This window comes from Heterodontus francisci, chromosome 40 (assembly GCF_036365525.1).
Source record: "Heterodontus francisci isolate sHetFra1 chromosome 40, sHetFra1.hap1, whole genome shotgun sequence".
Taxonomy (NCBI): domain Eukaryota; kingdom Metazoa; phylum Chordata; class Chondrichthyes; order Heterodontiformes; family Heterodontidae; genus Heterodontus; species Heterodontus francisci.
Window position 1 is genome coordinate 5,367,677 of NC_090410.1, and position 27,996 is coordinate 5,395,672.

Consider the following 27,996-nt stretch of genomic DNA (forward strand, 5'->3'; position numbering starts at 1 on the left):
GATAATTATCTGGCACATATTGAGCCTTCAACTATCTTGGCCATGCTCTCTGGAAATCTTTCTCTAAGTCCACTGTCTTACTACCTCTCTCTTCACCTTCTTTGGTAGGTAGTCAGTGTAAATTTATCTCAAATTCTACATCTTCAGCATGCAACCGTTCACCTTCCCTAACTCTTCTCCTGCCATTTGGCATCTATTTTCACACCGCTAATGTGCTTGGGATGTTTAATATGTTAGAGGCAGTATACAATGTAAGCTGTCATTTGCCAGATAATTGACTTCAAAGGCAAGCATTCCAACATGACTTATTTTAGTAATGTACAAGGCGCAGCAGTGACACTGCGATCATAGGCCCCAAAGCCATCTCAGGAGGCAAAGGGAAATGGCTGCTGATAGGACAGATGGTACTTGGCACTGACAGGTAATTTTGAATCTGGCTGCCTACTCAGGCACACAATGCATTTTTGACCTTCCTGACCATTACACACCTTACCAATGGCCAGAGCCAGAATGAGAAAGCTTGCTCAATTGCATTGCCACTAACCTTGAATCATTCTAGTATTTCCTCATTTTCCTGGCTCCTGTTTCCCACCTCCTATAGCTCAGTGCAGCAGTTGATGAGTTTATGTTGTAATTGTATGGAGAATCGCTGATATTTATTTACTATTCAATTGTTATCATCCCCGTGGACCACCAACAAACCAAAAGAATCAAATCCACCGACTGACCCCAATTTAGGAAACCAAAAAATAACAAACATACAGGATTTCGCTTTTTCGTTTGAGTGTTAAGTAAAATTTACAAACCAACATAAATTAAACATGAACTAACAGTTAAAAGACAATCGGTGTATAAATCTTAATGGCTACACGTTAATAAGCAAATGTAACAAAGGTAGTCCTTACAGTCTGCTGGACAGTTTTATCAGCAAAATAGCATTGAACAGTTCCACAGTACAAGATCAGGATCTTCCTCAGGTAGTTTTTCCAAGTCGGGTCCTTCAGGATGCAGATATGGAAGTAATGATGCCCCGTCAATAGTGAGCGATGTAATCTCCCCTTTAACAGTCGGTCTTTTCACTTCTTGAACCACCTTGGCCTTCACACCACCATCCTGACGGCGCAGCATCACAGACAACTAATGGTCAGCCCTCAGTCCAGGCTTCTTTAAACAACCACTGCAGTCCATCACAATTCCGAAAGCCGCCTTTGGAAGAAAAAATACCCAGCTCTTTAGCTGGCTTAACACTCTTTGGTGTTTTCTTGACAAATTAGAACTGAACTTCCCAGTCACATGCTCCTGGTAAAAAAAAAAAACTGTCCTGGATGTGACTGAAAAGAAACAAAGCAGTCTGCTTGATCGGCACCTAATCGACCACCTTAAACATTCACTCCCTCCACCTCCGACACACAGTGGCAGCAGTGTGTACCATAAACAAGACGCAGTGCAACAACTCACTACGCCTCCTTCGACAGCACCTTCCAAACCCGTGACCATTTCTGCCTAGAAGGACAAAAGCAGCAGATGCATGAACACCGGCATCTATAAGTTCCCCTCCAAGCCACACGCTATCCTGACTTGGAAATATATCACCGTTCCTTCATTGTCGCTGGATCAAAACCCTGCAATCCCTCCATAACAGCACAATGGGTGTACCCACACCAGATAGACTGCAGCGGTTCAAGAAAGCCACCACCACCTTCTCAAGGGCAATTAGGGACAGGCAACAAATGCTGGCCTTGCCACTGATGCCCACATCCCATGAAACTAATCCACAAAAGACTGTTTGCTTGCCTAACCTGGGTTTGACTTTCAACCTGGAAACACCCAGCCCCAAAACAGGGACTAACTCAAAAACTCAAACTGTACAGAACTCAGCTTCCACACAAAAACTTCAGAACACAAATTAAAGCAGTCTTTATATTTCTATATTTTCAATCTTCTTTGCATTGCAGGCTTGCAATGTTTTCCTGCACCCTCCCCTCCTCCACTAGAGGGGAGGAATGTTGGGTTTACTCAAAGCTTAAGTTACAAAGCCACAAGCCTCTAATCAGGCTTCTTCTTGGGTTGTCAGATTTTTGGAGCTTGTGCCAATTTTTGCCAGTTTTCTAGGTTGACGCATACTCTCATTCTCTGAAACAAAACAGGTTAGAAACACCACAGTGTGGCTCAGCTATTAGCTTGGAGCTTCACTGACATATTTCTGAACTACGTAAATAGGCTGAAGAGCAACGCCCTTTGGCAATCATTGAGGCATGTCACGAATTTACTGCATTATTTCATAATCAAGTCTTCAATTCCCCTCATTTAAGTAGAGTGGAGGAAGGCTTGCTATTCTGCTGGGTCTTTATTCTTGAAGCTCCTGGTTTTGATATTTATGAAGTTCATTGAACTCTGCTTTAATTAGATGAAAGTTTTTTTAATTTTTTTACCCTACCAGACAGTGCTCTGAGTATTGGAACCAGATCACAGTGTTTATTGCTGCTGTGCCTCTGCATTCATTACGCTGTTAGCATGGATTTAAGCAACCCAGGAACAACTTTCCTTTTTGTTTCGCTCAGTATTCTGTTCCTGGTGTGGTTCCTTAAAAACAAACAGCCGCAGAGAGGCAGGCTTCCCCCAGGTCCTCCTGCCCTCCCAATTCTTGGCAACTTGTTCCAAGTGGATATAAAAGGACCTCACAAATCTCTCATCAAGGTAAGGAGAACCTCTGTTTCTTTAAATAACTAAATAATTCAAATGAATCTCTTCTCTCCCCCGCCCCCCGGCTCATCCTGAGGTAGAAACAACAGAGGCCAGCCACTTGTGGTGACCTCAAGCAAGAGATTGTCGTAAACTGTAAGGCTGGATTAGTGAGTGACGGTGATCCTTTAAGGAGAAGTCAGATCCAAACCCAATATTATTTTTAACCAATAAAACGAAAGACTTGCATTTACATAGCACCTTTCATGACCCCAATGTTCAAACATACTTTTTTTAGCCAGGGTTACTGTATAGTGCTCAGGAATGGTTGGCTGTTTTAATTTCCTACCCAGTGTTGGAGAAATTGAAGGTAATAGTAGTGCCCCATTGCTATCCTAACTGAGATCAGCTGATCTACACAGTCCCGGGACCAAACCTTGCTCACTTGGGGCACCACATCTGGGATCTCTCTGATGTGTGTGGCTCCATTCTGCTCTGGATAATTTACTTAGAAACCCAGGCACTGGGAGGAGTGCACATTTTTTCTTTTCATTGGTGTGAATTTCATGCTCATTAGCATGAGGGATGTTAGTGCTGGGGACTGGAACATTGCATTTCATGTATCTGATCTCATTTTAAGGCATTTTCCAGTGAGGTATAATTTAATCTACTTTTTGTATTGGATAAGATTTGTGCTACTAGCATCAGTTGTGCCCTCCAGTGTGCTGGTGCAAACAGCTGTTAACCTGCGAAGGCCTACAACTGGGAAGGCATCTTACTAGAACTTAAGGAACTGTGGTTTTGTCTGGCCCAGTATCACAGATTACAGTTACCCACTCAGCCCTGCAGATATTTTTTCTAAGAGTCACGAGATACAGGATCACAATGACGAAGCGACAAAACTATTCAAAAGAATTTCTTGAGCTGAAACAAAATCTAGACAAGCTTTTGGTAAAATGACCTTTCTCCCTTACTTTCAAATCCGGACTGGAGTGATGGGATGAAATTCCCTGTTTGCCAGTTCTAAGTATCCTATGTTAAATGAGTATGGGCAACCTCAACCGACTTCCCAGTAGGCGCAAGACAACAAGTATAAGGTGTATTTATATAGCATCTTTAATTTAGCAAAAAGTTCCAAGTTCCTTAAGCTCTAGTTAGATGCCTTCCCAGTTGTTGGCCTTAACAAGTTAAGTCAGGTTTACTTAACTGCTGTTTGCACCAGCACATTGGAGGGCAAAACTGATGCTAGTAGCACAAATCTTGTCCGATACAAAAGTAGATTAAATTATACCTCACCGGAAAATGCCTGAAGTTGAGATCAGATACATGAAATGCAATGTTCCAGTCCCCAGCACTAATGTCCCTCATGCTAATGAGCATAAAACTCGCACCAAAGAAATGAAAAATGTGCACTCCTCCCAGTGCCTGGATTTCTAAGTTAATTGTCCAGAGTAGAGTGGAGCCACACACATCAGAGAGATCCCAAGTGAGCAAATCTCAGTGAAGCTCTACAATTGGTCTCAGTGCCATTGATTAGGAAGAGAAGAAAAGGATGGTTCAGAGTTCTTGCTGCAGAATTGTTATTCAGCAGCTGTGACAGGAAGAGACATGTCTAGATATCGAGTGACATCAGGACGAAGTTTAAATGTTAGGCTGCACACAACTAAAAAGACGGCTGTTTTCTGAATAGACTGTTTGCTGTGAGCCTCGCCCTGCCTCCAACCCATTGGTTGATGCAGGCAACATAGCGGCACAGTGGTGCAGTGGTTAGCACCGCAGCCTCACAGCTCCAGGGACCCGGGTTCAATTCTGGGTACTGCCTGTGCAGAGTTTGCAAGTTCTCCCTGTGTCTGCGTGGGTTTTCGCCGGGTGCTCCAGTTTCCTCCCACATCCAAAGACTTGCAGGTGATAGGTAAATTGGCCGTTGTAAATTGCCCCTAGTGTAGGGAGGTGATAGGGAATATGGGATTACTGTCGGGTTAGCATAAATGGCTGGTTGTTGGTTGGCACAGACTCGGTGGGCCGAAGGGCCTGTTTCAGTGCTGTATCTCTAAATAAATAAATAAACTCTGGCTGATTCAGTGGTGTTAGTAGAAATTCTGATGTTGTCCAAGGTGTAGCACCTTCTTTAACAATTGTTACTTATCTATCATGTCTGTACAGCTGGGTGAGCAGTATGGCCCTGTATTCACCATCTGGTTTGGTGGCTTCCCTGCAGTGGTGATGTGTGGCTTTGAGACTGTGAAGGAAGTGTTGATCGAGCGAGGGCATGATTTCAGCGGCAGGTATCTCTTCCCGGTCCTCAAAAGAATTTCAAATGGCTATGGTGAGAAATCTTTTTATGTATTACTGCTTTTGCCCTCATGAGATCTGAGCATTTAGAATCACAGAACATACAGCAGAGGAGGAGGCCATTTGGCCCATTGAGCTTGTGCCGATGCTGGACCTTCAACTGGAATTACCTACCTATCCTTACAAAATATCTTCTAATTTCTCACTCATTTGCTTGGTGATAATCCTAAATCTATGCTCTCTTGTTTCTAATTTTAAAAAGTGAAGACCAAAGTAAGGCAATTCAATCCTCTACTTTCAGAAAATCATAGATATGTAGAATTTTCTATTCTCATGACATATCAAAGATTTTCATAACCAATGAAGTACTTTGGAATTATATTCACTACTGTTATGCTGGAAAGTGTGGTAGGCAATTAGCAATGAGATAAATGATCAGATAAGAACAGTATTTGCTGATGTTGGTTAAAGGGCTCGGCCACTGGGAGAACTCATTTGCTCTTCTTTGAACAATTCAACTGGGTTTAGAATCTCACCTAAGGAATAGTACTCCCTCTTTACTGCACCGAAGTGTCTGTTTAGACTGCACACAAATCCTGCAGTGGGAATTGAACCCAGTCTTCTGACTCAAGACAAGCGTGTTTCCAACTGGACCAAGCTGGCATGTCCAATTTTTAGTATCATTGCCTCAAAACACCCTACTCTTTTTTTAAAACAATATGTATCTGAAACAGCAGATGGCACCTTGGTTTAACATCTCATCTGCAAGATGATGCAAAATTCCCTCAGTACTGCATTGAAGTGTCAGGCTAGGTTATGTGCTTAAGTCCTGAGTCTTGGTTGGGTGTTCAACCCACAAACTTCTGACGCAGAAGCCAGAGTGTTGCCACTGAGCTAAGCTGACACTGGGAAAGAATGAGGGGTACAACAATTGACATCAAGACCACTGGGTGGTAATGTTTTTAGTTTTAGTTTTAGAGATACAGCACTGAAACAGGCCCTTCGGCCCACCGAGTCTGTGCCGACCATCAACCACCCATTTATACTAATCCTACACTAATCCCATATTCCTACCACATCCCCACCTATCCCTATATTTCCCTCCCAACTACCTATACTAGGGGCAATTTATAATGGCCAATTTGCCTACCAACCTGCAAGTAATGGAGCGTGAACTTGGCACAAATTTGTTTAACGATGGAACTGTTCATTTGTGGAGGTGGAAAAGGATCAGACTCGGCTGTAATAGTCCTATCGTCAAAGAGCTTTACGATACTCACTGTCAAACCTGAGGAATGTTACAAATACTGCCCTTAGAACCATGCCCTGATCAATGCCTTCGGGAAAGTACGCAGAGCAAACAGTAAAAAAAACGTTTTCTACATAGTCCACCAGCACATATTGCCCAGAATCATGTGAAGAATGCTCAGTTGGATGAGGTACCAGAGGAACATTCCCACCCATGAAACTGTTCCATAACTTGGGTCACCACAAAAATATTGCATAAACACTGACACATTCAAAATGAAATTTACAATTTCAGAAGATGCCATAGCAGGAACTGACTTGACAACATTAGTCAAGTATCTTAACCACTAGGTTACTGGACCCATATTATCCAAGTGGCCATTATTCACATGTGAACCTGGCTGATGAATGTTGACCAGCCATTATACTGTGGGACAACACTATCAAATTCAAGCCCGTCCTTAGCAGACATCCATTTGTGAATACCTTCCATTGGGAGATCCTAGATCATGATTAGGGGCAGGAGCTGTGGCTGATTTTTCTCCTCCCTTACTCAGGAATTCTGAGGCCAACTGTAGCACCAACTCCCACCTAGGAGAATGATCAGGAGATACTCTGACTGTCTTGACAGCTGTAGAAAAGAGGAGAAAAGAACTTGAAAAATGTCAGTACATTTTGTTCACAGCCAATGGAAAATTGCACTCCAGGGAATTTCCACTCATATTAATATCTCTTGTACAGGAGTTGCCTTCAGTAGTGGCGAGAGATGGAAACAGCTTCGGAGATTTTCTCTCAGCACCTTGAGGAATTTTGGAATGGGGAGAAAAAGCATTGAAGAGCGGATCCAGGTAGAAGCACAGTTCCTGGTTACAGCTATCAGGAATAAAAAAGGTATTTTACTAAAATATTAGAATGGTTGGAAGTAGAGTCGCCTCCTTTTGCCAAGTTCTAAACTGGGGCTGGAGCGAGGGATCACTGCTAGGGACAAATGGGAACAAATAGCAGAGTGGGATAGGTGCGAGGTAAGACATGACATCATGGCTTCAGTTCTGAAGTTATTTTTGACCTTGATGGAGAACTGAGCTGAAACACAGAAGCTCAGGTAATCTAATGCCTTCACTTGTGATACAGAAACAGATTGGTTTATTTAGCATAAGCGGACTTGCATATAATTCCAGGCGCTTTGGGCCATTGTCATCAACAGTGTACAAGGTGTATAGAATTAGAATTAGAACATTACAACGCAGTACAGGCCCTTCGGCCCTCGATGTTGCGCCGACCTGTGAAACCATCTGACCTACACTATTCCATTTTCATCCATATGTCTATCCAATGACCACTTAAATGCCCTTAAAGTTGGCGAGTCTACTACTGTTGCAGGCAGGGCGTTCCACGCCCCTACTACTCTCTGAGTAAAGAAACTACCTCTAACATCTGTCCTATATCTATCACCCCTCAACTTAAAGCTATGTCCCCTCGTGTTTGCCATCACCATCCGAGGAAAAAGACTCTCACTATCCGCCCTATCTAACCCTCTGATTATCTTATATGTCTCTATTAAGTCACCTCTCCTCCTCCTTCTCTCCAACGAAAACAACCTCAAGTCCCTCAGCCTTTCCTCGTAAGACCTTCCCTCCATACCAGGCAACATCCTAGTAAGTCTCCTCTGCACCCTTTCCAAAGCTTCCACATCCTTCCTATAATGCGGTGACCAGAACTGCACGCAATACTCCAGGTGCGGCCTCACCAGAGTTTTGTACAGCTGCAGCATAACCTCGTGGCTCAGAAACTCGATCCCCCTACTAATAAAAGCTAACACACCATATGCCTTCTTAACAGCCCTATTAACCTGGGTAGCAACTTTCAGGGATTTATGTACCTGGACACCAAGATCTCTCTGCTCATCTACACTACCAAGAATCCTCCCATTAGCCCAGTACTCTGCATTCCTGTTACTCCTTCCAAAGTGAATCACCTCACACTTTTCCGCATTAAACTCCATTTGCCATCTCTCAGCCCAGCTCTGCAGCCTATCTATGTCCCTCTGTACCCTACAACATCCTTCGGCACTATCCACAACTCCACCGACCTTCGTGTTATCTGCAAATTTACTAACCCACCCTTCTACACCCTCATCCAGGTCATTTATAAAAATGACAAACAGCAGTGGCCCCAAAACAGATCCTTGCGGTACACCACTAGTAACTAAACTCCAGGATGAACATTTGCCATCAACCACCACCCTCTGTCTTCTTTCAGCTAGCCAATTTCTGATCCAAAGCTCTAAATCACCTTCAACCCCATACTTTCGTATTTTCTGCAATAGCCTACCGTGGGGAACCTTATCAAATGCCTTACTGAAATCCATATACACCACATCCACTGCTTTACCCTCATCCACCTGTTTGGTCACCTTCTCGAAAAACTCAATAAGGTTTGTGAGGCACGACCTACCCTTCACAAAATCGTGCTGACTATCGCTAATGAACTTTTTCTTTTCAAGATGATTATAAATCCTATCTCTTATAACCTTTTCCAACATTTTACCCACAACCGAAGTAAGGCTCACAGGTCTATAATTATCAGGGCTGTCTCTACTCCCCTTCTTGAACAAGGGGACAACATTTGCTATCCTCCAGTCTTCCGGCACTATTCCTGTCGACAATGACGACATAAAGATCAAGGACAAAGGCTCTGCAATCTCCTCCCTGGCTTCCCAGAGAATCCTAGGATAAATCCCATCTGGCCCAGGGGACTTATCTATTTTCACACTTTCCAAAATTGCTAACACCTCCTCCTTGTGAACCTCAATCCCATCTAGCCTAGTAGTCTGAATCTCAGTATTCTCCTCGACAACATTTTCTTTCTCTACTGTAAATACTGACGAAAAATATTCATTTAACGCTTCCCCTATCTCCTCTGATTCCACACACAACTTCCCACTACTATCCTTGATTGGCCCTAATCTAACTCTAGTCATTCTTTTATTCCTGATATACCTATAGAAAGCCTAGGGTTTTCCTTGATCCTATCCGCCAATGACTTCTCGTGTCCTCTCCTTGCTCTTCTTAGCTCTCCCTTTAGATCCTTCCTGGCTAGCTTGTAACTCTCAAGCGCCCTAACTGAGCCTTCACGTCTCATCCTAACATAAGCCTTCTTCTTCCTCTTGACAAGCGCTTCAACTTCTTTAGTAAACCACGGCTCCCTCGCTCGACAACTTCCTCCCTGCCTGACAGGTACATACTTATCAAGGACACGCAGTAGCTGCTCCTTGAATAAGCTCCACATTTCGATTGTGCCCATCCCCTGCAGTTTCCTTCCCCATCCTACGCATCCTAAATCTTGCCTAATCGCGTAGGATGGGGAAGGAAACTGCATATAGGCCACCAGATAGTTTGAGTACTGAGAATAATTCAGCGCTGTGGGACATGGTTTATGTCTGTACGCAGTGACATTTCTTGTTGCGGAGGTCCGATAGGTAACATTTAAGGCGAACTGTAAATCCAGTTCGAGAGTGTTGAGAGATACCCAACTTTGACACGGCCAGTTGAATCCTGATTGCCGGTCCGTAGGATAGGAGATGATATGGTGACTTATAGGAACGTCTGCTGTTCAGTCGTCACACTCAGGAGCTGGTATGGAAAGTCAAAGGAATCAAGAGAGGATGACGATGGTAAGAGTTGATAGATGAACTGAATTGGCAACATGATTTTTTTTCCCAGCCTTAAATATATTCAATGATGGAACATCCACAGCTCTCTGGGGTAGAGAATTCCAAAGATTCACAACCCTTTGAGTGAAGTAAATTCTCATCTCAGTCCTAAATGATCGGCCCCTTATCCTGAGACTGTGCCCCCGTGTTTTAGATTCCCCGACCAGTGGAAACAATCTCTCAGTGTCTACCCTCTCCAGCCCCTTCAGAATCTTGCATGTTTCAATGAGATCGCCTCTCATTCTTCTAAACTCGAATATAGGCCCAGTTTACTCGACCTCTCATCATAAGACAACCCCCTCATTCCCAGGGACCAATTTAGTGAACCTTCGCTGTCCAGCCTCCAATACAAGTATATTCTTTCTTAAATGTAGAGAACAAAACTGCACACAGTACTCTAGATGTGGTCTCACCAAAACCCTGTAGTGCCTCCCGCAACAGATCTTAGTGGGCAGACTGATGCGGTGTGTTCCATGGTCTGGGACTCATGGCCATAATCACATTTCAGGTTGTCCCTCAGCTTCCACTTGTGGAACAGGTCACCACACCTATGCAGTTTCGGTTGAGTGCTGTTCCACTGTCTTTGAGGGAGGTCGAAGCCAGGGACCTCTGCTGCTGTGTCAGTGATGAGGAACATAGGAATGAGAAGAGGCCATTTAGCCCCTCAAATCTATTCCACCATTCAATGAAGTCATGTATGATCTGCGACTTAACTCCAGATATGTACCTTTGAGGTATTGGTTCCTTCCATCTGGATAGTGGGATGATGCCAGCTCCATGAATATTAGCTGCTGTTTCCTGGGTGGCTGGTGTGATTTTAAGCACTTTGGTAGTGGGTTTTTCCAAGTCCTTGTGAATGGTAAAGTCGGTGTTGCTCAACTTTTTCCATCTGCTGGAACATAATGGGCGGCACAGTGGCGCAGTGGTTAGCACTGCAGCCTCACAGCTCCAGGGACCCGGGTTCGATTCTGGGTACTGCCTGTGCGGAGTTTGCAAGTTCTCCCTGTGACCGCGTGGGTTTCCGCCGGGTGCTCCGGTTTCCTCCCACAGCCAAAGACTTGCAGGTGATAAGTAAATTGGCCGTTGTAAATTGCCCCTAGTGTAGGTAGATGGTAGGGAATATGGGATTACTGTAGGGTTAGTATAAATGGGTGGTTGTTGGGCAGCACAGACTCGGTGGGCCGAAGGGTCTGTTTCAGTGCTGTATCTCTAAATAAAAAATAAATAAAAATAATGGCTTTGTGGAGAATGGCAGATGTGGCAACGTGGGACAGCAGCACGAGCTGTCCTCATGGCAGAGTTTAGCTGCACATCCACAATCTTTGTGTAGTCAGCGCAGGACCAGTATTCTGGAGAAAAGTAGACTAGGGCCACTGTTGCAGTGAGAAGTGTTCTGGCTGTATACCCCTAAGACGTTCCAGTGAGTTTCTTGACCAGGTTCACCCTGGCTTTTACCTTTTGGCTGGTATTAATGAAATGAGGTTGATAGGTGACAGTCCTGTTCGGGATGATGCCCAGGTATTTTGTTTGGGGGTCATGGGTAAGTCACCTTCCTCAGAAGGAAACACTGAGTTTTTTTCCGGTGGTGTTGTTTTTCAGATGGAATGCTAATACAAGTTTCTTTTTGTAGTTAGTGACTGGTTAAAGATGATGCCTAAGTAGACTGGATCAGCATCATGTTTAACAAGTTTACCATTAAAGGTGATATAGTAGTTCACAAAAGATGCTGGCATTTTGCGACGTGGAAGACAGAGGCCACAATCTCTGTGGTACTTGCTTGAAAACGTCATTGCAGTTAGTGTTCCACCATGAGTTTAATATCATTAGTGAATGTGGTCACTAGATTGTATAGTAAAGACACTACCATCAGCATGGATGGATTACTGCAATTTACACATAGGTGGGTTGTTTATGTACAGATTGAAAGGAGTGGTGCTATTAGGTATGAGAAATGTACTTTCATTTTTTTTTAAAGCTGGCTTTTCGGGGTGAATTTTCAACCTGACCAGGTATGGAGACAGCCTGAAAAGAGTGGTGCTGGCCAGCGTGCAGGTTTCCTGACTCCGTTCCTGGCACCCGTGATTTTGGCCAAGGTGGGTTCAGGGCTAACAGGAATGCCTGCCCCCACGAGGTGGGCAGCTAATCAGGCTCATTAAGAGCTTTGTTAAGGGCAGTTGAAGGAGGCCGACTGGGACTTTGCAGTTGGCCTCCAGTTTCCCAGTGCAACAGAGGGCAGTTTAACTGCCTGGAGGTGGGCACACAGCGGCATGCTTTTTCTATTTGTTAATTAAATTTTTTTTTAAGTTGGTGGGAGGGCACCTTTATGTTGAAGTACCCTCTCAGTTACTTACCCTTTACCACATTCTGCTACTCCTCTTAACCTCTGATTGGCCCTCCAGCTTCGAGAGCCAGCCTGCTACCCTTAATTGGGCAAGGAACCTGTCTCCATACTAATTAAGGGGGCACCTGGTCAAAATCCCAAAGAGTGACTGCTTCGACCTGGGGATGGGATTGGGCCCCGGAAACAGTCCCTGCTCCTGTTTTCCGTCCCCGTCCCACCAAAGTGAAAATTCAGCCCTTGATGTCTATTCATAAGTTAAAAAAGAAAGACTTGTATTTATATAGTGCCTTTCATAACCTCAGAATGTCCCAAAGCGTTTTACAGCCAATGAAGTAATTCTGAAGTGCAGTAAGTGGACACCCCACTCTAAAACAAACCATCCAGTTCAAAACCAAACAGGTGGGACCTTCATTAGAAGTCTAATGTGTGGTAAAGAAAGACATGCATCTCTATAGGATCTTATCACATGTACCAAGGTACATCATATGAGTTGTAGTCAGTGTTTTTACATTGGCAAACACAGCAGCCCTTCTGCATACAGCAAGATCTCACAAACAGCACGAGACAAATAAGCAGCTTAGTGAGTGATGATGGCCAAAGCACCACATGTATCTGTTCAGACACACACTGGCTAGTTTGGCAATTAGGTTATTTCAGGTTTTGACTTGCTTAGCAGTTTTTAGATTGTTTTTCACTGGAACGACGGAGGTGGAGGGGCGACATGATAGAGGTTTACAAAGTTATGAGTGGCATGGACAGAGTGGATAGTCAGAAGCTTTTTCCCAGGGTGGAAGAGTCAGTTACTAGGGGACATAGGTTTAAGGTGAGAGGGGAAAAGTTTCGAGGGGATGTGCGAGGCAAGTTCTTTACACAGAGGGTGGTGAGTGCCTGGAACTTGCTGCTGGGGGAGGTGGTGGAAGCAGGTACGATCGCAACGTTTAAGAGGCATCTTGACAAATACATGAATAGGATGGGAATAGAGGGATACTGTCCCCGGAAGTGCAGAAGGTTTTAGTTTAGGCAGGCATCAAGATCGGCGCAGGCTTGGAGGGCCGAATGGCCTGTTCCTGTGCTGTACTGTTTTCTGTTCTTGCTCTTTATATAGATTAGAGACTGGTTGATGGTGATGCCTAAGTAGACTGGGTGAGCATTACGTTTGACAAATTTACCATTAAAATGTGATACATTTGTGCCACGCTAGGCATTTTGCAGCAAGTGGAATATGGAAGTGAAAGTAGAGATTTGTGCAGTGTTGGTATTTATTTTGCTATTACCAAAGTGATAGGAGATCTCAGCCAACATTCCAAAGGTTAAAAGTGCTGAGTAAACTTTGTATCACACCAGTTGTAGTTATATTATCACCTGCTGAAGGCTGTCGGAATGACAACAGCTTGCATTATTTTAGCACTCCTCACATAAGGAAAGCCTGAGGGCTTTATTGAATGAGACAGTAAAGGGAGTCGGAGAGATGGGAGCGGAAAGCATGCTTGATAGAAGGGTTTGAATAAGTATTTTAAACGCAACTGCACACCCAAACTACATCACACAGTTTCTTTCAAAATGAAGCGGAGGTCAGTTCTGATCGACATAAGATGTATAGCATAAGAGAATCAGAATTTCCTGGCTGCTCAGCTCATTAATAGCAGTGTGTAACTGAGCCATAAAGACCAGGAATGTCCTAGGCTCAGTTCTGATTTGGCTGCTTATGGTGGTGGGGTCATTACCGTGGGCTTCAGCCCTTGGATTAGGGAGAAGGAACAGTTCTTGCTCCCAATTGCTATGCAGTAACCCCCACTCCCCCCTGCCACTGGGAGTGTATGTAAATGGTCACCGAATGACATTCAGATGTGGCGCCCACATAATAAACCAGCTAATTGACATCTTTTTTATTAACAGGAACCTCTTATTTTAATATCTATAAAATCTTTATATCTGCCTCTGGATTGCTTGTATGACACTGTAAGTCTCTTCTCTTCTCTTTAATGATATCAGAGACTCCATTTAGTCCAGATTTTCCGGTGAGATGCGCAGTATCAAATATTATCTGTTCCATTGTCTTTGGAGAACGGTTTGAACATGAAGATGAAAAGTTTCTAATGTTGATGGAGAGAATTGCAGGAATCAGCCAAGCTTTAAGCAGCCCCTGGGTTCAGGTACCTCCTATTCTTTTACAATTATAATGTTGCTGAAATTAATTCGAAACTGATCAGGTTTCCAGATGATTCTCAAATCTTGAGAGTAGTAGAGAAAGGATGAAAAGAGAGATTTGAAAAAGGATGTAGGTGGGAGAGGAATGGCAATTTGAATTTAGTATTGATAAATGTAAAGCTATATATTGGGTACAGTAGCATAGTGGTTACTTCCTGGACTAGTAATCTGGAGGCGTGAGTTCAAATCCCACAATGGCAGTTTGTAAATTTTGAATTCAGTTAAGTAAATATACCTGGAATAAAAATGTAGTATTAGTAATGATGACTATAAAAGCTATTGGAGTGTCATAAAAAAACAATCTGGTTCACTGATGTCCTTTAGGGAAGGAAACCTACCATCCTTACCTGATCTGGGCCTATATCTGAATCCAGATCTACAGCAATGTGGCTGACTCTTAACTGCTCTCTGAAATGGCCTAGCAAGTCACTCAGTTGTATCAAACCATTACAACAAAGTACAATAAGAATAAAACCAAACGGACAACCCAGCATTGATTCAGACATGAAAAAGACAGAAGTCTTCAGCACTACAGCCCAGCTAACCCTGCAAAATTCTCCTTACTAACATCTGCAGACTTGTGCCAAAATTGGGAGAGCTGTCCCATAGACTAGTCAAGCAACAGCCTGACTTGGGTATAATTTGGTCAGTATGACTATCAGTCAACGTCTCAGACTCCTCTAGCACCATCCCTGGCAATTCCTCTCCCACTGGCAGGACAGACCCATCAAAGGTAGCGGTACAGTGATGTACAGTCAGGAAGGAGTGACCCTGGGAGTCCTCAACATTGATACTGGACCCCATTAAGTCTCATTGCATCATGGACAAGGAAACCGCATACTGATTACCACATACTGCCCTTCCTCATCTGATGGAGCGGTATTCCTCCATGTTTTTATTATTTGTTTTTGGGATGTAGGTGTTGCTGGTAAGGTCACCATTTATTGCCCATCCCTAATTGCCCTTGAGAAGGTGGTGATGAGTTGCCTTCTTGAACAGCTGCAGTCCATGTGCTGTAGGTACACCTACAGTGCTGTTTGGGCAGGAGTTACAGGATTTTGACCCAGTGACAGTCAAGGAACAGTGATATAGTTCCAAGTCAGGATGGTGAGTGACATGGAGGAGAACTTCAAGGTGATGGTGGTGTTCCCGTGCATCTCCTGCCCTTGTCCTTCTAGGTGGTGGAGGCCGTGGGTTTAGAAGGTATTTTGAAGAAGCCTTGGCAAGTTTCATTCCACAATCTGTAACCTCATGGCCCGACACATCCATCACTCCACCATTACCATCAAGCCAGGAGACCAACCCTGGTTCAGCAAGGAGTGGGGAAGGGTATGCCAGTAGTGCCAAGTATGCCTAAAAACGAGGGATCAACCTGGTGAAGCTACATCACAGGACTAAATGCATGCAAAACAGCAGAAGCGGCATGCTGTGGATAGCTAAGCAATCCCACAAACAACGGATCAGATCAAAGCTTTACAGTCCTGTCACATTCAGTCGTGAATTTGGTGGTGGACATTGAAATAACTAATGGGAGGAGATGACTCCATGAACATTTCCATCCTCAGTGATGGCAAAGCCCAGCACGTGAATGCTTGTTTGAAGTGTTCCTAACCACCTTAAGCCAGAAGTGCAAATGTCATATTGGTATCTTCTCATCCAATACTCATTGTGCAAATTAAGGTTGCTTGCTCCTAACCCGCCTATTACTTTCATTATTGTGAAGTCTTGTATCATGTCTTCTTTTCACCAATGGGAAGAAGGTTAGTCACTTAAGCCTTTTTTCCTAGATTTCCTCAGCTGTGACTCTCGGTCTCTGGATCAGCACCAGATGAGGAGGTGAAATTGTTTTTGATGCAGTGTCCCATTTAGGATATCTGATCCACACTAATCTTTTGACACCAGCTGGTCAGAAGCACTTCTTTGTTAATTAAAATATTGTTTGCTTTGCAGATGTACAATAACTTCCCGAAGATCATGGATTTCTTGCCTGGCCCTCACAAAAGGCTCTTCCAAAATGTAACAGATTTGAAAAATGTTCTGAATAAAAATATTCAAAGTCACAAAGAAAGTTACCAGAAAGATTTCCCCAGGGATTATATCGACAGTTTCCTCATCAAGATGGATGAGGTACTAGAAGTACTTTCTATTTCTATACTCCGATGTTTCCAATTTTCGTACCTCCTCTCCTGAAGGTAGGAAAGGGTTTTCCTGGACACTGATTTGGTGAATTGAACAGGCTTAAGCCTACTGGCTAAACAAGACAAGTTTTGGAATAAAAACAAAAAGTGCTGGAAATACTCAGCAGGTCTGGCAGCATCTGTGGGGTGAGAAGCAGAGTTAACGTTTCAGGTCAATGACCTTTCATCAGAACTGGCAAAGGTTAGAAATGTAATAGGTTTTAAGCAAATAAAGCAGGGGTGGAGCAAAAGAGTGTTTGGGGCCTTGGATAGTGAGGAGAGAGGAGGTAAAGGGAAGGTGTTGATAGGACAGAGGGTCACAGAGAATAACTGACAAGGAGGTCCTGGGGTAAAGGCAAAAGGTGTGTTAATGGTGTAGTGAAAGACAAAGTGTTGGTGCAGAGAGTGTGTTAAATGACAGAATAATTAAAGCCCTAGCCAAAAGCAAAAACATGAAAAAAAAAGTGGGTAGGCACATGATTTAAAAAAAACTGAATGATGAAACAAACTGAAATAAAATAAAAATAAAAATAAAAAGGGGGGGTCAGTCCTGCTCTGAAATTATTGAACTCAATGTTCAGTCCGGTAGGCTGTAGCGTGCCTAATCAGTAAATGAGATGCTGTTCCTCGAGCTTGCGTTGATGTTCACTGGAACACTGCAGCAATCCCAGGATAGAGATGTGGCTATGAGACCGGGGGGGTGGGGGTGGTGTATTGAGATGGCAAGCGACAGGAAACTTGAGGGCATGTTTTCGGACTGAGCGGAGGTGTTCCGCAAAGCAGTCCCCAATCTGCGTTTGGTCTCCCCAATGTAGAGGAGACCACATTGTGAGCAGCGAATACAGTAAACTACATTGAAAGAAGTACAAGTAAATCACTGCTTCACCTAAGAGGCGTGTTTGGGGCCTTGGACAGTGAGGAGAGAGGAGGTAAAGGGGCAGGTATTACACCTTCTGCGATTGCGTGGGAAAGGGACGAGGTGTCAGGGGTAATGGAGGAGTGAACCAGGGTGTTGTGGAGGGAACGATCCCTTCGGAATGCCGACAGGGAGGGGAAGATGTGTTTGGTAGTGGCATCATGCTGGACGTGGTGGAAATGGCGGAGGATGATCCTTTGGATGTGGAGGCTGGTGGGGTGCAAAGTGAGGACAAGTGGAACCCTTTCGCGGTTCTGGTAGGGAGGGGAAGGGGTAAGGGCACAGGTGCGGGAAATGGGTGGACATGGTTGAAGGCCCTGTCAACCACAGTTGGGGGGAATCCTCGGTTGAGGAAAAAGGAAGACATATCAGAAGCGCTGTTGTGGAAGGTTGCATCATCAGAACAGATGCGTCGGAGACGGAGAAACTGTGACAATGGAATGGAGTCCTTACAGAGGGCAGGATATGAAGAAGTGTAGTCGAGGTAACTGTTGAAGTCGGTGGCCTTATAATGAATATTAGTAGACAGCCTATCCCCAGAGATGAAGTCAGAAGTCGAGGAAGGGAAGGGAAGTGTCGTAGATGGACCATGTAAAGGTGAGAGAAGGGTAGAAATCAGTTTTGGGAACTGTGATTATAAACACTGCATTGGCATTAATACATAAGCAGCTAAAAAATGCATTGAAGTAGATAGGTTAACAGCACAACCTGAGTTTGAGAAAACTTTAACAGTGACAAAAGGTCCTGTAAGGCCTTTAATGTTTTACAAATAGATTTGATTGTTTTGTTTCAGGAGAAACACAAGCCCAACTCAGAATTCACTGATGAGAACTTGTTGTTGTCGACAATGAATTTATTTCTGGCTGGTACTGAAACAACCAGTACAACGCTGCAGTGGGCTATCCAGATCCTAGTGAAGTATCCGCAGATTCAGGGTAAGCAATGCAATTTGAAAATAACTGGAGAATGGGCGGCACAGTGGCACAGTGGTTAACACCGCAGCCTCACAGCTCCAGCGACCTGGGTTCGGTTCTGGGTACTGCCTGTGTGGAGTTTGCAAGTTCTCCCTATGACTGCATGGGTTTCCGCCAGGTGCTCTGGTTTCCTCCCACAGCCAAAGACTTGCAGGTTGATAGGTAAATTGGCCATTGTAAATTGCCCCTAGTGTAGGTAGGTGGTAGGAGAATTGTGGGGATGTGGTAGGGAATATGGGATTAATGTAGGATTAATATAAATGGATGGTCGCTGGTTGGCACAGACTCGGTGGGCCGAAGAGCCTGTTTCAGTGCTGTATCTCTCTATGACTCTAATGTATTTTAACAATCCAACACAAAGCTTAGTGTTGGAGAATTGAACACATCCCATTTCAGAGTCCCCAGCAACATTAAGCACACAGTCATCGAGTAGAGTGTAGCAGAGTGAAGCTCCATGTGCTCTGCTCCTACAAAGCATCAGCCACAGCTAAAGAAGAAAGTCCCTTTCTGAACCATTTCTCACCCCATCTCACTCTCTCTTAGTGAGATTGCCAGCTTAGGAGCAGATCATGTGTTGTGTAGTATCACTATCTCCTCTGGTCTCAGATGTAAACTCCTCCATTGCTGAAGCTGCCTCCAAGAAACTCAGTTTTCCTTTGCTGCCAAACACTACTTCTCAACAGCCTTTAACTTCTAAAAAAAAATTCAAGTCAGACTAGACTTCTGCTTTTAAAACTGCAGAGACTCTTCTCGTCACTCTCTCATACACCTAGACAGCATCCAAGAAAAAAGTGGTCATCTGATAGGCTGTGCCTCTCTCATCTCTAGCAGTCAACCTCCCTTACCATCACAATCTGTTGTGTCTTTTCAATTTTATCAATACTCCTTTGGTCACTGTTGCTCTGAACTTCCCTCTTCATTCCTTCTAACTAGCATATACACTATAATACACACCTTGCTCTTCATTGTGTTTCCTACTCACATTCTTTGCCAGCACTTCAAATCAGTACAATTACTCGCATGTACCCCCACCCCCTCCATTCTTCCTTTCCTCCTAAAGGCTTTTAAAAACTCGAGCTTGATGTACCAAATGTTGGACTAAGAGCAATGGCCACTCCCAAGCTTTCTACATAAAAAGCCATCAGTCAGCTTAAATACTATCTCAGTCCCTGCTGGTTTTGTGATTGAATAAGACTGTCCGATGAACTGGGAGTCAACCGATGTAACATAGAACAGTCTGTGAAGTGTGACAGAAAATGGGAGTTGTGAGGTGCTTGTAAACAAAATACATTTTTAAAAGATTGTTAAATTGCATTTCCCCCACCTAGAGAACATTTATCAAGAGATTTGCAAGGTGGTTGGATCCTGTCGAGGACCTGCTATTGAAGATCGAGCAAAAATGCCGTACACAGATGCTGTCATACACGAGATTCAGCGATACATCGACATTGTTCCCATGAATATCCCACACATGGCAACAAGCGATATAGAATTCAGGGGATATCTGATTCCTAAGGTCAGAATCAAACCCATTATAATGACATAAAAACAAGAAATGCTGGAAATACTCAGCAGGTCTGGCAGCATCTGTGGAGAGAGAAGCAGAGTTAATGTTTCAGGTCAGTGACCCTTCTTCAGAACTGGTAAATGTTTGAAATGTAAAAGGTTTTAAGCAAATAAAGCAGGGGTGAGGCAAGAAGTAACAAAAGGGAAGGTGTTGATAGGACAGAGGGTCACAAAGAATAACTAACCAGAAGGTCATGGAGCAAAGGCAAACGGTATGTTAATGGTGCACTGAAAGACAAAGCCTTAGTGCAGAGAGGGTGGTAATTGACAGAAAAATGAACAGCCCTGGCCCAAAGCACAAACATGAAAAAAAGTGGGTAGGCACATGGTTAAAAAAAATGATGAAACAAACTAAGATAAAATAAACAAATAAAAAAGGAAAAATAACTGAAAATAAAAAGCGGCTGCCTTTTGTTTAGTTATTTTTTCTTTTTGATTTGTTTTATTTTAGTTTATTTCAGCATTTTTTTTAACCATGTGCTTACCCACTTTTTTTCACGTTTGTGCTTTGGGCCAGGGCTATTCATTTTTCTGTCAGTTAACACCCTCTCTGTACTAACGCTTTGTCTTTCAGTACACCATTAACATACCGTTTGCCTTTGCTCCACGACCTTCTGGTCAGTTATTCTCTTTGACCTCTGTCCTATCAATGCCTTCCCTTTTGTTATTTCTTGCCCCACCCCCACTTTATTTGCTTAAAACCTTTTACATTTCTAATATTTGCCAGTTCTGATGAAGGGTCACTGACCTGATATGTTAACTCTGCTTCTCTCTCCACAGATGCTGCCAGATCTGCTGAGTATTTCCAGCATTTCTTGTTTTATTTCAGATTTCCAGCATCTGCAATATTTTGCTTTTATTCCATTATAATGACAGTTGTATTTGTATAGCACCTTGGGATGTCAAACCATCACATAAGAAACTACTTCAGAAATTTTGTGACTATTGTTATTGCAGCAAATATGGCAGTCACTCTGCACCAGCATTGCTTCACAAAACACACAATGAGGTGAATGACCAGTTTCTGTTTTTGGTGTTTGTTGTTGAAGGAAGAATAATGACAAGGCGGCAGAAGTCCTGCTTCCATTTGAATAGTAATACAGGATCTTTAGTGTTAACCTAAACCAAAGGAACAGAGATATTTGACTTCGGTTTAAATTCTCATCATCATTAGCATACTAGGATGTCAGTCTACACTGGGCTCAAACCATGTTACTGATGTAAATTCTGCTTTTTTCCTTGTCTGAACTTGTGATAATTTTGTTTTTAGGGCACATTTGTGATTCCCCTGCTTTCCTCTGTCCTGAAAGCCACCAGCCTGTGGGAGACTCCAGAATCATTTAACCCAAACCACTTCCTTGACGAAAGCGGATGCTTTAAAACGAGTGAAGGTTTCATGGCATTCTCCGCAGGTACAGTCTTTTCCCTTTGGTTACTTTTCCTTTCTTTTTAACAGATCACCTACAGCATGGCCGCATGAAGAATAAAGTTCCCTCTGCCATAACATGTTCAACTTCAGAAGAGTAACCCAATTACACCAATATGATTTTCCCATTTCCAATCCAGACTACCCTGGGATCTCTGTTACAATCCCAAATATTTAGGTGGGGAAAGGGGTTTTGTTGAGGATGGAAGGGCTTGGGTTGACCAGTAAAAGTATGGCTTGGATAAATATTCTGGGAATTTGATTGAAGTCACCACCAAGAAGGAATTAATTTCAGCAAATTGTAATTGCTAAACATAAAATGACCAAGATTCATCCAGTTCACCTTCTACCATCTGAGTAGCTGTGTGATACAATAATAATGCAGTTTTTTGGCTAATCATAGCAATCAATCTCTATTAATTAATCTACAACAGGCCCAGAGTTGAGGTGAGGAAAATCCTAGTTGTGGATAGCTTTGACAGCCATAGGTCCATAGTCACATGTGTCTTCCAAGCATGCTACACTTAATATATGTCATGTCTCAAATTACTCAAAACTATATCTCAAAATGATATTTTATGAAAGAAATCTATCTAATCTAATTTCTGTTTACCTGTGACCAATAATTACAGGCTGACTAATAGACTCAAATGTAAGTAGCCAAGGAATTTTCACCTTAGCGAGTGTGAATAGCTGATCAAGACTTGATTTTGCCTGAAATAACTGGAGCCTTTAAATTGGTATAAGTGTTGCCTTTGTAACTGACATCTTTGGGAAAGACTACCACCAGTTGGTTGGTATAAGTAGTGACCTGTAATAACCGTGGGCATCATAAGTGATGAAGACTGTACATATAAATCATAAATTCAAAGTGGTCAGAGGCAAAAGATGGGAGGAGTGAGTTGCAAACTTGCTAATTTTTGGCATTCATCTCGCTCAGATATTTATGCTGAACTTCTTGTGTAAAATTGAAGAACAATTCACACTAGAAATAGAGGGTGTGCTGCTGTGGTTTGGACTGAGCAATGGTGTTGGCGGAGAGTACAAAGTAAAATAGCAAGAGACATAAAAGCAGATTGTAAATGCTTCTATAGGTATGTAAATAGGAAGAGATTAGTGAAAGTAAACGTGGACCCATTAGTGGCAGAGACAGGTGGAAGTATAGTGGGGAATAAGGAAATGGTAGAGATATTAAATAAATACTTTGTATAAGTCTTCATGGTAGAAGACACAAAAACATTCCGGAAATAATGGGGAATCAAGGGTCTAGCGAGAATGAGAAACTTAAAGAAGTCAGTATAAGTAAAGAAATAGTCCTGGGGAAATTAATGGGACTAAGTGGCAATAAATCCTTTGGACTGGTTAACCTGTGTCCTAGGGTTTTAAGATCGTGGATGCATTGGTTTTGATCCTCCAAAATTCTTTAGATTCTAGAACAGTTCCAAAGGATTGGTAATTAGCAAACATAACTCTGCAATTTAAGAAAGGAGGAAGAGAGAAAATGGGAAACTATAAGCCAGTTAGCCTATTATTAGGGACCTGGTAACAGGCACTTAGAAAATCATAATATGATTAAGCAGAGTCAACATGGATTTATGAAAGGAACAACATGTTTGACAAATCTGTTAGGAGTTGTTTTGAGGATGTAATTAGTAGGATGGATAAGGGGGAAGCAGTGGATGTAATTTATTTGGATTTTCAAAAAAGTGTTTAAGGTGCCACACAAGAGGTTATTACACAAAATTAGGACTCATGGGACTGGGAGCAATATATTGGCATGAATTGAGAATTAGTAAATGCACAGAAAACAAAGAGTAGGAATAAGTGAGACATTTTCAAGCTGGCAGGTTATAACAGTAGGGAACCGTAAGGATGGTACTTGGGCCTCAGCTATTTACAATCTATATTAAACGTTTTATGTGAGGGTACTGAGTGTGACATACCCAAGTTTGCTGACGATACAAAGTTAGGTGAAAAAGTAAGCAGTGCAGAGGGCACAAAGAGGCTGCTGAGGGATACAGACAGGTTGGGTGACTGGGCAAGAACATGAGAGATGGAATACAATGTGGCGAAGTGTAAAGTTATCCACTTTGGTAGGAAAAATAAAAAAGCAGAATATTTTTTGAATGGTGAGAGACTAGGAAATTTTTACATTCAGAGGAACCTGCGTGTCCTTGTACACAAATACAGAAAGTTAACATGCAGACACACAAAGCAATTAGAAAGGCGAATGGTATGTTATCTTTTGTTACAAAGGGATTGGAGTATAAGAGTAAAGAGTAAATTCCCCAAAAGGAGTGCAATGAAGGTTCACTAGACTGGTTCCTGGGTTGAAGGCATTGTCCGACTAGGAAAGATTGAGTAGACTGGGACTATATTCTCGAGAGAATGAGAGGTGATCAAATTGAAGCATATAAAATTCTTAAGGGGCTTGACAGGGTAAATGCTGGGAAAATGTTTCTCCTGAATGGGGAATCTAGAATGTGGGGTGACAGTCTCACAATAAGGGGTTGGCCATTTAGGATTGAGATGAGGAGAAATGCCTTCAAAGGGTTGTGAATCTTTGCAAAGTGCTGTGGATGTTCAGTCATGGAGTATATTCAAGGCAGAAGTAGATAGAATTTTGAGCATTAAGGGAATTAGGGGATATGAAGATAGTGTGGGAAGATGGAGTTGAGGTTGATCAGTCATGATTTTGCGGCTTCAGGGCCAAATGGTCTTCGCCACCTCCTATTTCTTATGTTCCTGCAGGTGCTTTGTCCTGAAACTTATCATGGTTTATGGAAATGTTTCACACGAACATTTTTTAAAATTCATTCAGGGATGTGTGCGTCGGTGGCTAAGCCAGCATTTATTGCCCATCCCTAATTGCCCTTGAAAAGGTGGTGGTGAGCTGCCTTCTTGAACTGCTGCAGTCCATTTGGGGTAGGTATACCCACAGTGCTGTTAGGAAGGGAGTTCCAGGATTTTGACTCAGCGACAGTGAAGGAACGGCGATATAGTTCCAAGTCAGGATGGTGTGTGACTTGGAGGGGAACTTGCAGGTGGTGGTGTTCCCATGCATTTGCTGCCCATGTCCTTCTAGTTGGTAGAGGTTGCGGGTTTGGAAGGTGCAGTCTAAGGAGTCTTGGTGCATTGCTGCAGTGCATCTTGTAGATGGTACACACTGCTGCCACTGTGCGTTGGTGGTGGAGGGAGTGAATATTTGTAGATGGGGTGCCAATCAAGCGGGCTGCTTTGTCCTGGATGGTGTCGAGCTTCTTGAATGTTGTTGGAGCTGCACTCATCCAGGCAAGTGGAGAGTATTCCATCACACTCCTGACTTGTGCCTTGTAGATGGTGGACAGGCTTTGGGGAGTCAGGAAGTGAGTTACTCGCCTCAGGATTCCTAGCCTCTGACCTGCTCTTGTAGCCATGGTATTTATATGGCTACTCCAGTTCAGTTTCTGGTCAATGGCAGCCCCTAGGATGTTGGTAGTGGGGGATTCAGCAATGGTAATGCCGTTGAATGTCAAGGGGAGATGGTTAGATTCTCTCTTGTTGGAGATGGTCATTGCCCAGCACTGGTGTGGCGCGAATGTTACTTGCTACTTATCAGCCCAAGCCTGGATATAATCCAGGTCTTGCTGCATTTCTACACGGACTGCTTCAGTATCTGAGGAGTCACGAATGGTGCTGAACATTGTGCAATCATCAGAGAACATCCCCCACTTCTGACCTTATGATTGAAGGTAGGTTATTGATGAAGCAGCTGAAGATGGTTGGGCCTAGGACACTACCCTGAGGAACTCCTGCAGTGATGTCCTGGAGCTCAGATGATTGACTTCCAACAACCACAACCATCTTCCTTTGCGCTAGGTATGACTCCAGCCAGCGGTAGGTTTTCCACCTGATTCCCATTGACCTCAGTTTTGCTAGGGCTCCTTGATGCCATACTCGGTCAAATGCTGCCTTGATGTCAAGGGCAGTCACTCTCACCTCACCTCTTGAGTTCAGCTCTTTTGTCCATGTTTGAACCAAGGTCAGGAGCTGAGTGGCCCTGGTGGAACCCAAACTGAGCGTCACTGAGCAGGTTATTGCTAAGCAAGTGCCGCTTGATGGCACTGTTGATGACACCTTCCATCACTTTACTGATGATTGAGAGTAGGCTGATGGGGCGGTAATTGGCCGGGTTGGACTTGTCCTGCTTTTTGTGTACAGGACACACCTGGGCAATTTTCGACATTGCAGGGTAGATGCCAGTGTTGTAGCTGTACTGGAACAGCTTGGCTAGGGACACGGCAAGTTCTGGAGCACAGGTCTTCAGTACTATTGCCGCAATATTGTCAGGGCCCATAGCTTTTGCAGTATCCAGTGCCTTCAGTCATTTCTTGATATCACGCGGAGTGAATCGAATTGGCTGAAGTCTGGCATCTGTGATGCTGGGGACCTTAGGAGGAGGCCGAGATGGATCATCAGTTCGGCACTTCTGGCTGAAGATTGTTACAAATGCTTCAGCCTTATCTTTCGCACATATGTGCTGGGCTCCCCCATCATTGAGGATGGGGATATTTGTGGAGCCACCTCCTCCAGTTAGTTGTTTAATTGTCCACCACCATTCACGGGTGGATGTGGCAGGACTGCAGAGCTTAGATCTGATCCATTGGTTATGGGATCGCTTAGCTCTGTCTATCGCATGCTGCTTACGCAGTTTGACATGCAGGTAGTCCTGGGTTGCAGCTTCATCAGGTTGACACCTCATTTAGAGATATGCCTGGTGCTGCTCCTGGCATGCCCTCCTGCACTCTTCATTGAACCAGGGTTGGTCTCCTGGCTTGATGGTAATGGTAGAGTGGGGGATATGCCGGGCCATGAGGTTACAGATTGTGGTTGAGTACAATTCTGCTGCTGCAGATGGCCCACAGCGCCTCATGGATGCCCAGTTTTGCATTGCTAGATCTGTTTGAAATCTATCCCATTTAGCACAGTGATAGTGCCACACAACACGATGGAGGGTATCCTCAATGTGAAGGTGGGACTTCGTCTCCACAACGTCTGTACGGTGGTCACTCCTACCAATACTGTCATGGACAGAAGCATCTGCGGCAGGCAGATTGGTGAGGACGAGGTCAAGTATGTTTTTCCCTCGTGTTGGTTCCCCTCACCACTTGCTGCAGACCCAGTCTAGCAGCTATGTCCTTTAAGACACGGCCAGCTCGGTCAGTAGTGTTGCTACCGAGCCTCTCTTGGTGATGGACGTTGAAGTCCCCCCACCCAGAGTACATTTTGTGCCCTTGCCACCCTCAGTGCTTCCTCCAAGTGGTGTTCAACATGGAGGAGTACTGAGTCATCAGCTGAGGGAGGGCGGTCGGTGGTAATCAGTAGGTGGTAACCTTGCCCATGTTTGACCTGATGCCATGAGACTTCATGGGGTCCGAAGTCGATGTTGAGGACGCCCAGGGCAACTCCCTCCCTACTGTATACCACTCTGCCACCACCTCTGGTGGGTCTGTCCTGCCGGTGGGACAGGACATACCCGGGGATGGTGATGGCAGCGTCTGGGACATTGTTTGTAAGGTATGATTCCGTGAGTATGACTATGTCAGGCTGTTGCTTGACTAGTCTGTGGGACAGCTCTCCCAACTTTGGCACAAGCCTCCAGATGTTAGTAAGGAGGACTTTTCAGGGTCGACAGGGCTGGGTTTGCCGTTGTCGTTTCCGGTGCCTAGATCGATGCCGGGTGGTCCGTCCGGTTTCATTCCTTTTTATTGGCTTCGGAGAAATACCCTGGGTCTCTGGGTTACTAGTCCAGTGATAACACCACTACGCCACTGCCTACCCCACTCACTTTGCTGAGTACAAAATTTCACATAGAGAAGTCACAGAAATAGATCCAGGATACTGTTCATTAACGGAACATACTTTTAAACAATCAACAGTTGAATGCTATAGACAGCTTTTAGAGCTTTTTGCTCAATAAAATCTCTATTTTTGCAGGAAAGAGAAAGTGTCTGGGAGAGTCCTTGGCTCGGATGGAAATCTTCCTTTTTTTGACCACTCTGCTCCAGAACTTTGTCTTTAACGCTGTAACTAACTGCAACGATATTGACATCTCACCAGCTACGAGTGGGATCCTGATTATACCCCACGTGTACAAGTTCTGTGCTATTTCTCGCTAAATCAACTAGGAGCTTAATCATGAATTTTAGCAGATGATGTTTGAACTTCTTTTTGCTTCTTTATCAAAGATTTCTAAACCTATCTTTAAAATCACAGGACCTGTGTATTTCAAATTTATTCATTCTAAACGCAACCTAAACTTCAGTACCCAGGATCAGTACCTTGTATCACTGAATATTGTTTTTAAACAGCCTGATATTAAAGCTATTTGAGAAATCCTCTGTGTATTTGTCTTGACTGATTTTGTTACTGTTTTTATTAGATTTCCTTTCAATTTTCTTCACTCTTCCTTTGA

General features: G+C 43.7%; 1 protein-coding gene across 1 annotated transcript; it reads left to right on the plus strand.

Annotated features, from left to right (window-relative positions):
* The first annotated feature begins 2,180 nt into the window (after nucleotides 1-2,180).
* On the plus strand, nucleotides 2,181-27,908 carry LOC137353002 (cytochrome P450 2C20-like). The gene is made up of 9 exons (XM_068018881.1): nucleotides 2,181-2,697; nucleotides 4,846-5,008; nucleotides 6,964-7,113; nucleotides 14,268-14,428; nucleotides 16,434-16,610; nucleotides 18,370-18,511; nucleotides 19,879-20,066; nucleotides 21,387-21,528; nucleotides 27,519-27,908. The coding sequence occupies exons 1-9, from the start codon at nucleotides 2,515-2,517 to the stop codon at nucleotides 27,698-27,700; spliced, it is 1,488 nt and encodes a 495-aa protein (XP_067874982.1). The 5' UTR covers nucleotides 2,181-2,514; the 3' UTR covers nucleotides 27,701-27,908.
* The last annotated feature ends 88 nt before the right edge of the window (nucleotides 27,909-27,996 follow it).